The 12,326-nt window shown below is 58.6% G+C and overlaps 1 protein-coding gene across 1 annotated transcript in view; it reads right to left on the bottom strand.

Annotated features, from left to right (window-relative positions):
- STK32C (serine/threonine kinase 32C) overlaps window positions 1–11,248 on the bottom strand; it is a 48,534-nt gene extending 37,286 nt beyond the window's left edge. The window contains exon 1 of the mRNA XM_019644089.1: window positions 8,911–11,248. Coding sequence (XP_019499634.1) covers window positions 8,911–9,169 — 259 coding nt within the window. The 5' untranslated portion in view covers window positions 9,170–11,248. The remainder of the gene's footprint in view (window positions 1–8,910) is intronic.
- Between the last annotated feature and the right edge of the window lie 1,078 nt (window positions 11,249–12,326).

Here is a 12,326-nt window from a genome sequence, read left to right as displayed (position 1 = left end):
TGCATGCTGGGTTGGGTCTGCACCTAGGAACACAGCCCTCCTGGCTGTGGGCGTCAGTGCCACCCCACCAAAACCACCCAAAACAGCTGTCGGCTGAGCACGCTGGGGTTCCTGCTTCCTGCAACGAGGGGGAACTCACGCCACAGAGAACGGAGTGCCTTGGTAAGGGGGTGTTTGAGAGGGCGGGTAAGAGGTTTGGGCTCATGGCATGACCTTGCTCAGGCTCTACTGTTCACACCCGGGAAGGTGTTGGCTTCCACCCCAGCTTCCTGCTTGCTTTGATGGACACGCAGCGCTCACCTCTGAGGCCTCCAAGCTGCGGTGCAGAGAGCTGTGCCTCCCTGCGCTTCGGAGCTTCCAGAACGGCACCAGGCTGGTGCTGGGGCCACTTGGCTACACTGATCCTGTGCGGCCCCTGGTCAGACAGAGAACTTGTACAACGCTCTCTGAGGTCACCCTGGTCACTGAGAAACAGGCCAGGGAGCCAGTGGCTTCTGGGTCACCCCTGCGACCCCTGCCCCGTCCCAGCCCTGCTGGCCGGCCCCACCCCCACCCCAGATGCAGGGATTTACCTTGTACATTTTCCTGAACCTGAGCTGGACCTGTGACCTGCTCCAACTAGTGGCATGTGGCACACATGACGTGTGCCAGTCCAAGCCTGAGCCTCACGAGAGCCTGGCAGTGTCCGCTGGTCACTCCCAGGAGCCCTGAGTCCTTTCAGGAAGTCCCGCTCACCAGTGGACAAGGAGCAGCCCTGACACTACAGAGGACAGCTGTGATCATGTAAAATATGTCCGCAGATTATTTGACATTCCCTTCAAAGGGTGGAGCCTAACTGCCTCCCCTTCACTGTGGGCTGGACATAACGACTTGCTTCTGATGAACAGAATAGGTGGCAGTGGCAGCGTGCGACTTTAGAGGCTGGGTCCTAAAACTCATTGTGGCCTCCTTCCCTCTCTCCCGGGTCATGGGGAGGCCAGAGGCATGTTGTGAGGCCACTCAAGCAGCCGTCGGACAGGCCCCTGCACTGAGGACTGAGGTCCCCAGCCCCCAGCCCTCTGAGCCTTCCAGCTGAGTGAGGCCCCACCTGTGAATGAGGAGGACGCTTGGACGCTCTGGCTTCACAGGCGTCACACGGAGCACAGGCCCTTCGCCACGGGGCCCCACCCAGGTTCCCGGCCACGGAATCATGAGAAATAACGCAGATGGCTGCTGGGAAGTCACTCAGTTGGGGGGCAGTTTGTTTCCCGCGGTAAGTAACTAACAACATGGCACTCACACCGCCAGGTTTGAGAAGCCACGCCCTTCTCCCGGCCACCAGGGCCCTGGCGGCGCTGCCGGGAACATGGCTCTGAGTCGGATGTGGGAAGCTGACGGGGGGACACAGGCCGACAGCCCCGAGAAAAGGCACCAAACGCCACGTGGACCCTTCCCTGCCCACACGGTGTTATGGGCAAGAGGGAGCTAACGCCATCCTCGAGAAGGCCTGAGCACCCAGCCATGCCCAACGAACCCAAAGAACTCGCCGTCGCCTATTTCTTGCTTTTGTGACAAGTTCTGCCCTGTGGACACAAGTATGAAGAGTCATGATGCGAATTCCGAAAGCAAAGAGACCTTTCTAAAGTCAACTTTTGAATCACTGTGAGAAATCAAATGTGCTCAGCTCCTATTTTTAATAAATTGGGGGCGACACTGACTCCCACCTACACTATCTCCTTGGCTTCAGAATTTAAATAACATCAAGCAGGGTTTTCACATGACCAGCACAGGCCTGTGCCTGAGCTGGCAGCATGTGGAGGCCAACTGTGGGCTCCAGTGTCACGTTTAGGGAAACAGAGGACCCGGAGAAATGACCTGTCTCACAGATGGATGGAGCCAGGCTTGGACGAGGCTTAGGTCTGCTTTCTGTCCTCAGCCATGCTGATTTCAGTCAGGTGCCTTGGTTTTTAAAATAACAGATTTTAGGTCAATGAGAAAAACATTTTTTGATGAAGCAACATCCAGTTTTAAAGATAATAATTTCATTAATTACAGCTTCTCCTGAATTGTCTCAAATTTGATCATTAAAATCATTCCATGTGGGCCAGCCAAGTGGCTTAGTTTGTTAAGAGCACGAGCTCTGAGCAACAGGGTCGCCAGTTCGATTCCCACATGGGCCAGTGAGCTGCGCCCGAGCTGAGCTGCCAACAGGTGGCAGGGTGGCTCAGCTGGTGAGAGCACATGCTCCTAACAACAAGGTTGCCAGTTTGAGATGGTGGGCTATGCCCACCCGCAACTAAGACTGAACTCGGCACCTTGAGCTGAGCAGCCGTGAGCTGCTGACGGGTGGCCGGATGGCGACTGGACTTGGAGCTGAGCTAGCTGCGCCCTCCACAACTAAGACTGAAGGACAACAACTTGTCTGCTCCCCTTCCCCAACTCCCCAATAATAAAATTTTAAAAAATCACTCCATGTGCTGGACCTGGCTGGTGTTTGGGGAGCAGGGTGGAGCCCAGCTTGTCCTCTGTGCATGCCCACTCCCTGAGTGGGGAGGAGGCACCAGGCGGCGCTGTGGGCGCAGACATGCCGTCCGGGAATGACACGGTGACCCCACTGGATGGCCAGGAAGCAGGGCTCGAGGAGGCCCTCACGCCCAGCTCGGGAAAATGGAGGGAAAAAGCAAGGCCTCCCCTTTGTTGGAATATCAGCCCGTGGAGACGGTGGTTACCAAAGCTTCATTTTTATTTTCGTTACACATAGATAGTAGAGCAAGGCAGGCACGAGGAAGCACACAGTTCAACACATTTTTTAAGTGAGGAGGAAAAATCTGACTGGGAAGGGAAGACGGCACCAGCTAAGTCTGGTCCCCTACTAAGATGAGGCCACTCGGCTCTGACCATCCTACCAACGAGGGGACCAGGACCACAGGGCACAGGCCGTTAGCGTTAAGAACCAGCAGGCTCAAGAGAGGCCCGCAGGGCTGGCCTGGGGCTGAGGGCTCCCAGGAGGGTCCCACTTGGAGCGGAAGAGAGCACCCAGCAGCACCCACAGCAAGCTCCAGGGGAGTGGGGGCTGCACCTTCAATGTCTCAGTGCAGCCAGTGGGGGGACGCACGCCCTGCAGCCGGCTCCGGGGCAAAACGACAGGCCACCAGAAGTGGGGACTGTCCCCGCACGCACGCTTGGGCAACCTGCCTGGATGGCGTGGAGGAAAGATGCCCGGTATCATCTTACAATAAAGGGAGAAGTGGGGCTGGGGCGTTGGGGGAAATGCAGGGTACAAAACGCTCTTTACATTTTGGTAACATATGTAGCAGGTTCTGCCTGAGAAAAGACAGGCAGGAACAATACAGAAATAACACAAAACCAGAGGCGATACCCCCGCTGCCGCAGCGTAATGCTGCCGCGCAATCTAATAGCTGGCAACTTTGCACTAAGTGTGAGCCAGCTTGCCTCCAAAGGACGGGTGGGCGGTAAGTCTGAAATCTCCCGTCCAATGCCCGCTGTCCATCAGGGGCCCGTGCCAAGCAGACCAAGTCCTGTGGGTTTCTGCCCTCACTCCACGATTACACCATCCACTGCACACTCGCTAAGCCAGCAGTGCTGGCGTCTCCTGGAGGCTGGTTGAAAATGTAGATTCTCGGGCTCCACCCCATTTTCACAAGGTCCCCGGGGGACCAGGGGCCCACTGCAGTTTGAGGAGCTGCTGGGGCTGGCCTGACCCTGTTTGAGTAACGCTTTTCCATGGCTTTGCCTCCTCAGGCCATCTTAGAGCTCCGTCCTCCAAGAGAAGCCCAGAACAAAAATTACCTCCAATGCATGCATGCACTTCTTCACAACTAGAAAGCTGGGTGGTTACATTTTAAAACGAAATGCACAGCCAGATGCACCGACATGCAGGGCTGACATTTGTTACATAAAGAAGCATGACAGTGGGTCCCAAGTCCATTCTACACCAGCTATGTCGGCCACAGGCTGCCCCAAGGAACCAAGGAATGAACGTGCCAGGCGGGCTGGACGACGTGCCCTCCTACCCAGCTTGAACCCACACCCCACCCACAGCAGAGCCTCTGCACTGCTCCTACCTCAAGGTCTGCAGCCGCCAGGCTTCTAGCCACTGAGGACCCTGTGTTGTGGGGGAGGGGACGTGAACTGCCATTGGCCCAAGTCTTGGCCACACAGACAGCCCCCCCCACCCCATCTTTTCGGGGTCAGGAGAGAAGGAAAAAGTCACCTATTAAAACTCAAGTCCACACCCCACTGGAAAAAGACTCTTAGAAAACGGCCCAGAATGACACGTGGACCTATGGCCCCGTCAGCACTCTGGGGTCAGCCACACGTCGCTCAGCACCGGTGGTCTCCTCTGCCCTGTCGGCTCTGGGTAGGGCGATAAGGAGAAGTGAAGCATACGCCCCGTGAAGCAACCAGCGAGCCGTTCTTAGCTGGTGACATGACTGATCACCCAGAAAGCCCAAGGAAAGCAACTCGAACACTACGTGCCCCGTCCAGAGCGGATACTGTGAAAGTCAGGACTTCTTCACACAGCACTAAGCAGTGAAATATGACACGTAAAAGGATCCCATTCACAGTCCAACAAAAACAAGCAACTAGCACAAGAGGAATATATTTCAAATTTAGAAAGAGCCCAAACACGCTCAACCTAGGCAAGTGCAGGGCTCCCAGAGAAAAGCTGTTTCATCCTATGTCAAATGTTTGTCCAAATTGATTGACATTTGCAACATAAAAAGTGAAACTACAGAAGTAAGAGAAGAAAGTGCAGGCGTGGGTTTACAGATTGAACGATTATTACCTGGGCCTGGGCTTGTGTAAGGCGACACCAAGGCCAGAAATTGCCAGAAACAAAGGTATTGATGAATCTGACCATATGAAAATTAAACACATCCATACAAAAAAAAAATGTAGCAACTTTACAAGATAAGTGGTAGCCGTGGTGGGGGCCGCTCAGGGGAAGCCTTTATATATTCGGAACAGCAAACATCCCAACAGGAGCCCGAGTCAGGGGCACGCGCCAGCCACTCAGACGCCCCAACACGCAGAAGGCAGACGAGGGTCAGTATCGTTGGCAATCCAAGTGTTAAGACAACCTCTACCTTTTGGATTGTCAAAAATAAAAACACCACTGACACCCAGAGTTGGCGGGGATTCGGGAGAGGGCTTATGAGGGTGCTGGGCGAGGCAGGCGCTGACCTGGGCTGGAAGCAGGCCCCCCCTTTCTCTCCCCTTCGCCCTTCCTAGCATTCGGTTTAGTCGTTCACATTTCCTATGTGCCGTAGGTCTCCCCCTTCCCCTTGTCTGGTTACCCCGCACTTGCCGCAGCTACTGTCATGTAACGAGCACCCTGGACAGTACCTGGCTCGTGGGCACCTGGACAGATGGACCAAGCTCCTTTACACGGACGCTGACTCGGTGGGGTCAGTCCTAGGAGTTTGTCCTAAGGAAATAGGGCCAAGTGTGCAAAGATGAACAGACAGAGACGTGCATTGCTAAACTGTGTAAGATGTCCTATATGAGGAAATTAGGGAACCAGAGAACATTATATCTACACAGAAGGGGCTACAAAGCAGCGATTCTCAGCCCTAACTGCCCATCAGAATCATCATGGGGTCTTAAAGATGGAGCCATGCCTGAGCCCCCCTCACCCACCCCACGCTGCTGGGGGCGGCGCTCAGGCATCCAAAGCTTTTAAGAGCGCCCACAGAGTCCAGTTCACAGCCAGGGCTGAGGGCTGCTGCTGTAAATTTAGCCAACAAACGATGCTCAGAGCTATAAGACGTCTGCAGCATGCTGCTAAGCAAAGAAGCAGGTTGTGACAAAACTGTCTACGGAACATGATCTCACTTCTGCACCAAAGGAAAAAAGTGTTTCTGAATGGCTGCGGGTGTGGGGACATTCCTGGAAAAGGGCTCAGGAAGACTCACACTGGAGCTCCCGGTGCCACACTTACAGATGATGCCTTGGTTTTCCTATTTAGGACAATTTTAGGAAAAACAGGAAAGTATGAAATTCTTACAAATGTACACATTTTAATGCTACTATAATTAGAAAAAAGTGAAGGCCTGTTTTAAATGTTAAGAAAGGTGACGGAACCCGGCAGCCGCCTGCCGTGGGTGCCGCCTGCCCTCCCCCCAGCACAGGGGCCAGGCTCTCTGCAGCCGCCAAGGCCCGCCGGTGCCCAGTCTCCTCCGGGCGAACCTCAGGGAGTGGTTCCTCCCTCAGCTAATGCCTCAGTAGGTGCGAGACAAGCCATGGCTGCTGAGAAGGGTGGGAACCCCACTAGCTTCCCCAGATGCTCCGCAGGAACCCCTCTCAGCACCACATGGCCCCCTTGTTGCACCCGGGGTGCCAAGACAGAGCGAAACGGAGCGGCTCGCCCAACACCCCGCAGCTCTGGGGCAGAGTGGCAGCAGGCATGCAGCTACCCTGGCAAGTTCAATCCCTAAGATAAACTGGCCCCCCGAAGTCAGAGAGGGATAGAATGACAGGAGGGTGGAGGTGAGGGGAAGAGGGGAGCTGGCCTTGGCTCTGGGGGAAGGAAGAGGCGCGGGCGTTCTGAACACGCCCCAGCCCCTGCCACACTTGACTCCAGGGGATGGGCAGGGACGCGCATTTAAGATCTTCTGTGTCACAGTTACGTTTCCCAAAAGAAATTACCTGGCACTTTGTTAAACTGCTCTCTTATTTTCTTTTTTCCTTTTCTCTGTACACCAAATTTGATATATTAATTGGGTGTTTTAACCTAAAAAATTCATCAGAAGGCCTCACATTGCCATAGCAACCGTGCAGCCCCAGTGAATGAGAGTCACCAGCACGACACTGTCACCCCTGTAAGCCCACTCTGCAGTGGGGTGGGCCAGTCGTGGGACGCTGTCTGGAGGGTTGGACGGGGTGACTTCACACCCCAGCACATAGAAGAGGTGGGGTTCGGGGAACGTGGCTCCCCTCCTACAAGGCCCCCCCTTCCTTTCCAAACCCCATTCTTCCTGTCTAAGTAAAGCCATGGCCTTCATGCCAATTGCTGCACAGAGCACCCTCTCTGCAGACACATGCTGTGACTCCAAGCCGGATGTGCCCTGATGGATGTGCAAACATGGAATTAAAGTGGAACAAAGATAATGTCTCCCCTAAATAACAACCCCCCCCCCCAGATAACGTGCCCAGGGACAGGCTTGGCCTCCTGGTCTCACCAAAACCCAGGTAAGTCCCAATCATGTGTTCACTTTGGGGACGTTGCCACCATGCCCAGTGATAAGCAGGTGATTGAGGGTCACATGTCCTAAAGTAGCCAAAGTCAGTTACCCACCTCGCACAAGCCAAGAAAGGCTGGAGCCTCTGCCACCCTTGTGCAGGCAAGTGGGAGTGGGGGTGTGCTAAATAATTCTCCAGTCAGCCTGCGAGCATCACAGGGAGATTCTGTACTCTATTTGCCTTTTAATGACCCTTGAATCCTGAGACATGAGGCACTGTGGGCAAGTAGAAAAATTCTACTTGAAAAAGCTGGAGGCCGCATTCGTGCTCTGTTTCTGCCTCGATTTCTCTATTTCTGCCTCGACTTCTCTATTTCTGCCATCTGTGCCTTGGAGAGTATAATGCTAAGGTACGAAAGAGTGGCCAGCTCTCGGCCGACACCAGCAAATGCTGACATCAGGTGTGTTTCTCAGACGTGTCCTCATCCTGCCGTCAGAAGCTAGATGTAACTCTGCTTCCTGATTGGTTCCTGATTTACTCTGGGCTTTCTATGAATATTTATACTAAAATCAAAAACATATAACCTATGAAACATGCATAGCAGTGAGTTCTGCTGTCCCGAAGTTCAGAACACAGTGACAAGCAGTCCCGGGTCACACTGACCTGTGTGGCTGGTCCTGACCGGAACGGTGGCCAGGCACCCCGGGGGCAGCTCTCCTGTGGGCTCCTGCCCCATCACTGTCTGGCGATCCTGGCCCTTGGCCTGCACACTCACCAACACAGGCCTGAGGCAGGACGCTTGTAATTTTCTATAATGCTTAAATTATTGATCAGAAACAAATAGCTTGGGCTCTCAAGCTGAGCTGTGCTCTAAAATGATAAAAGATCCATCATACCTTTGCAGGCTGCCTACAGATGAAAAAAAATGCATATTTTGACTATTTTAAGAAAATGTCAAAAAACATGAAATGTGTCATCATTGTACCATTTAGATGATCTGCACGGCATCTGGAGAAAAGGGCTGTGTGTTAGTGTGTGAATGTCACAGTGCCCCAAGGCAACGCGCAGCCACCTCCCCTCTGGTGCCAGGGCGACGTTCCCCGGGCCTGGACGGGCTGCTGCCTGCCGCTGCTTTCCGCCAGCACCCACCTCTGTATGGCCACACCTGTCCTCTGAGTGGGCGGCTTTACCGCAGGAGGACCTGAGGGAAAACTAGATTCCAAAGGGCAGGTCTTTGCACAAAGGCAAGACCACCCCCACCGCTCGAGTGCAAAGCTGGGGCATGCGGTGGCCACGCGTCTGTCACCCTGGAGACTGAGGGCGAGGCTGCCCCGTGCCACCTGTGGGGCGGCGCCTTCCTTCGCAAAGTTGGCACAGCACAGGTGCAGGGTGATAAACCAAGCCACTCACTGCCCTTAAACAGAAAACAAAAACATGCAGCCCTTGGTGTCACACCTAAGCCCAGAGACGCACGACCACGAACACGCCATCACTGGGCACGGAGAATTCAGGCAGGTGCCCTGGACACGCGTGGGCATGGCAGGCACAGTCCACGAGTTTCCTCTGAAAACGACCCGCCCCAGGACGCCTTCCCACCCGGCTGGGTGCGGTGTCCGGACGCGAGGAAATCCTACTGCCGCGCCCCTCCCCCCGCGCGACCAGGCGTGAGATCCCCACGCTGTCCCCGAGAGCGGCCCAGAGTCCCCTCCGTGGGGACGCACTCACCGTCCTCCTTGTCGTCAAAAACCGGCCTCCGCGCTGCGGCTGCTGACACGGAGCTCATCCTCTTCTTCCACTTGCTCCACGCAAACAGGGGGCGCGGCTGCGCGCGGGCATCGCCCGAGTCGCGGGCTCGGGGCTGGCCGGCCGCGGGCGGCTGCAGGGCCGGGGGCGCGTCGGGGCCCGCAGGGCGTGCACGGCCGGAGGGCGGCGAGCCCGGGGGCGCCGAGGCGCTGCTGCCCCTGCGTTCCGCGCCGCTCCTCATCGCCGGGCCGGAGCGCGTGCCGCAGCCGGAGCGCGGAGCATGGCCCACCCGCCGGGCCGGGAGCGGGAGCGGCTGGCAGCGCCCGCCGTGCGCCCCAGCATCCACGCTCGCGGGTCCTGGAGGCCGTGCCGGCTCCGGCGGCTGCGAGCGCGCGGGGGCGGACCCGGGGCGGGGCCGGCGGGAAGGAGTTGGGGTGAAGCCGAGCGCCGGGGGCGGAGACAGGGCGGGACTGGCGCGGGCTGCGGCGCGCTGCGCGGTGTGCCCGCTGGCCACCTCGGGCGGGGCTCGGACCGCGACACCGACTGGGCTGGGCGGCGGGGACAACAGCTAGGGAGGCAAGGCCGTGGTCCCCTCTGGGTATCTTGGCGTTTCGGGGACGGACACAGCTCCAGCAGGCCAGGCGGCGGAGACTACGGGGTCTCCTTGGGCCTCCCCACCCCCAATGCCTTCGTGAATAAAGCGGGCCCTCAGACCGCCGCCGCGGGATCTGGGGAACCTTAAACCTCAGCCTGCGGCGCTGCGCTTCGCGAGGCCACGCGGGACTCGGGATGGGGCGGCAGGAAACGGCTGCGCAGGGGCCGAGGCCCGCTCGCGCTCAGGACTCGCGGCTCCGAGGTGCCGGCCCGGTGCGAACCCCACCCTGGAGCTCCAGGCAGCCTGCGAGGCTGCGCCTGGGAATCCATGGGGTGCAGGATGGGGGAGGGGCGGCAGCGGGGATGGTGCTCAAGCCCCTCCCCATGCGGCTGTCACGGAGCCTGGGTGCGAACTCCTGCGCCGGGGGTCCCGGCAGCGCTGAGCACAAGCACCCGTGGTCTCCGGGTCCCATTTGCTGGGTCTCCGGTCCTCCTCCCAACGCGGCCGGCAGCACACGGGTCCTGAACAGGAGCCCCTGGCGCAGGTCTGGGCCGCAGGCCCGCCGGGGGACCCTGTACCTGTTACCCAGGGTCCCCTGGCCCTGCCCAGGTTTGACAGGGGCCGGACGCTGACCGCTGGACTCCGCCCCTGCTCACACAACCAGGTGAGCCCCGCGAGTTAAGTGCTCAGCACAGCGAAGGCCCCAGAGGGCCTCGGCCCTTTCAGCAGCGCCCAGTGCCCGGCGCCAGCGCTGTCACTGGAGAACCGTACTGTGTGGGTTGCTGGACTTCGACTTTTGGAAATCTTTGCCTCCTTAAGCTCGGCCTCATGGCCAGGCCACAGAGCCAGCCATTCCTGCCTGCCCCGCGGAGCCCTGGCAGGACCTTATGCCGCCGCGCGTGGTTTGCGGGTCTCTCCGGCCGCCACATCCTTCGGTCTCCTTGGGCTCTGACCGGCTCTAGCAGCCCCTCGCCCGGCTCATCCCCCCCCCCCTCGTAGCAATCAGCATCCTTCTGCCATGCTATGGGGGTACATCCGTCCCCACCCCACCTTCGAAATTCAGTGTGGCTCCTCCGCCTGCTTGGCCAGTGAAATGTGAGCAGAGCTGACCGGTGTCGCTTTGGGGCCACGCCTCACGGGCCCGTGTCCAGCCGGCCAGGCAGCTCTTGCAGACCGCCTGCCCACCAGCCTGGGTGGGAGCAGCGCTGCGGTGAGCCAAGGACAGGGGCTATCGGACACGCGCAACCTGGGGCAGCCCCCCCCCCCACCGTCTACCGCGCACATCCCGCCCCCCTGGCTGACGTCTGCGTGCCTGGTCTGCGCGCGTCCCTGCAGGAGACGAGTTTCCGGCCCCCACGTCGGGCCCGCCCTGCGCGCTTGGCGCCCTCCTCCAGCGGCCGCTTCCGGGAGGCACGCTGCAGGCGCCCGCGCAGGGCGGCCACGCTAGGACTCCGTCCCGCGCGGGAGCACCCGACGCGGGGAGGTGCCCATCAGAACCTCCCAGAGCCCCGCACAGCAGCCTCGGCTTCTCCAGGGCAGACTGACCACACTTGTCTATGTCCTCTCCTCCGAGACCCCCTGAAGGGGCAGAAAAGGACTAAAGAGGTGTAACCCTGCCTGCACCTCGGAGAGGGAACATGAGAAGGGATGTCAGTAGGAAAACATGTTAATGGAGTAAGAGGTTGGCTGGAAAAGCTACTGTGACTATCCGAGAGACTGGGGGCTTGGAGGTAACGGGGCCACAGGGGTGCAGGGGCCTAACCTCGGGGGAGGGGCTGGAAGGGCCGCACAGAGCAGTGGAGCCCAGGGTGCCTCCCACCCAGGGCAGTGGGGGCTGGACAGTCCTCGGGATAGAGGACCAGGGTCTCCTGACTCAGGACCACCAGACCCACCCGAAGGCAGAGCAAGGACCTGCAGGGACTGGTGGCATCGGCACACTGACCCGAGAGCCCCGAGCGCCAAGCCGGGCACCTGCCCTCAGGCAGGAAACAGGAAGACTCTCCTCTAGAGAAACAGAGCAGGTCCCCAAACACCCCTGGGCCCTGAGATGTGGGGCTCCTTGCAGGCTCCGGCAGGCAGGAGGACCCAGCCTAGTGGACGGCCCTACGGCTAACTTACGGGCTCAGGGCACAGCTGTCTCCGTGTCTGGGGGCCACTCTCCCGCCCCAGTGCGGGCCCGGGGTGCACAAGGATCGGATGGCGTGAGCCAGGTCAGGCTCAAAGAGCGGAGCACAGTGTGGGCTGGAGACAGCAGGCAGGAGTTGCCTCTGCTGAGAGCGGACCAGGGCTCTGCACCCCTGAAGGTGACTGTGAAGTTCTGAGGGGCTGGAGGGGACTAAGGCTGGAACAGGGGCCAACTGTGAAGGGAGGGGGGCAGTGAAGCCAACAGCGTGACCTTGGGTGCCCACACCGATCAGGAATGTCCTCTGTCCTGTTCCAGTGACAGGAGACCATCATGCCCCATAACCAGATAAATGGGTCTACAACGTCCAGGGTTCGGGCATGCACAGACAGGCCCACGGGCGCTGTGTGACCAAGGGACCGCTTTAGCTGGGGTGGCCCGGAGGGGTCTGAGCAGGTGACCATGTCGCTGAGACCCGAGCATAAGCAGGCAGTCCTCTGAAGCCCAGGACCCAGGGACTGCTAGGACACTGGCCCTGAGGTCGAAAGGAGCTAGTGTGCGAGGGAAGACGTGGCTGCTGGGAGACAGTGGACGCCCTGAGACCGGGAGTATGCAGAGCGGCTGGGCTCACTTGTATTTGCAGCCCGGTCCCTGACACCCAAGCATGAGTGTCCCATAATT

Source organism: Hipposideros armiger, unplaced genomic scaffold, assembly GCF_001890085.2.
Source record: "Hipposideros armiger isolate ML-2016 unplaced genomic scaffold, ASM189008v1 scaffold_85, whole genome shotgun sequence".
NCBI lineage: Eukaryota > Metazoa > Chordata > Mammalia > Chiroptera > Hipposideridae > Hipposideros > Hipposideros armiger.
Note: the sequence above shows the minus strand (reverse complement) of the source record. Positions and strands in the feature narration are given on the sequence as shown.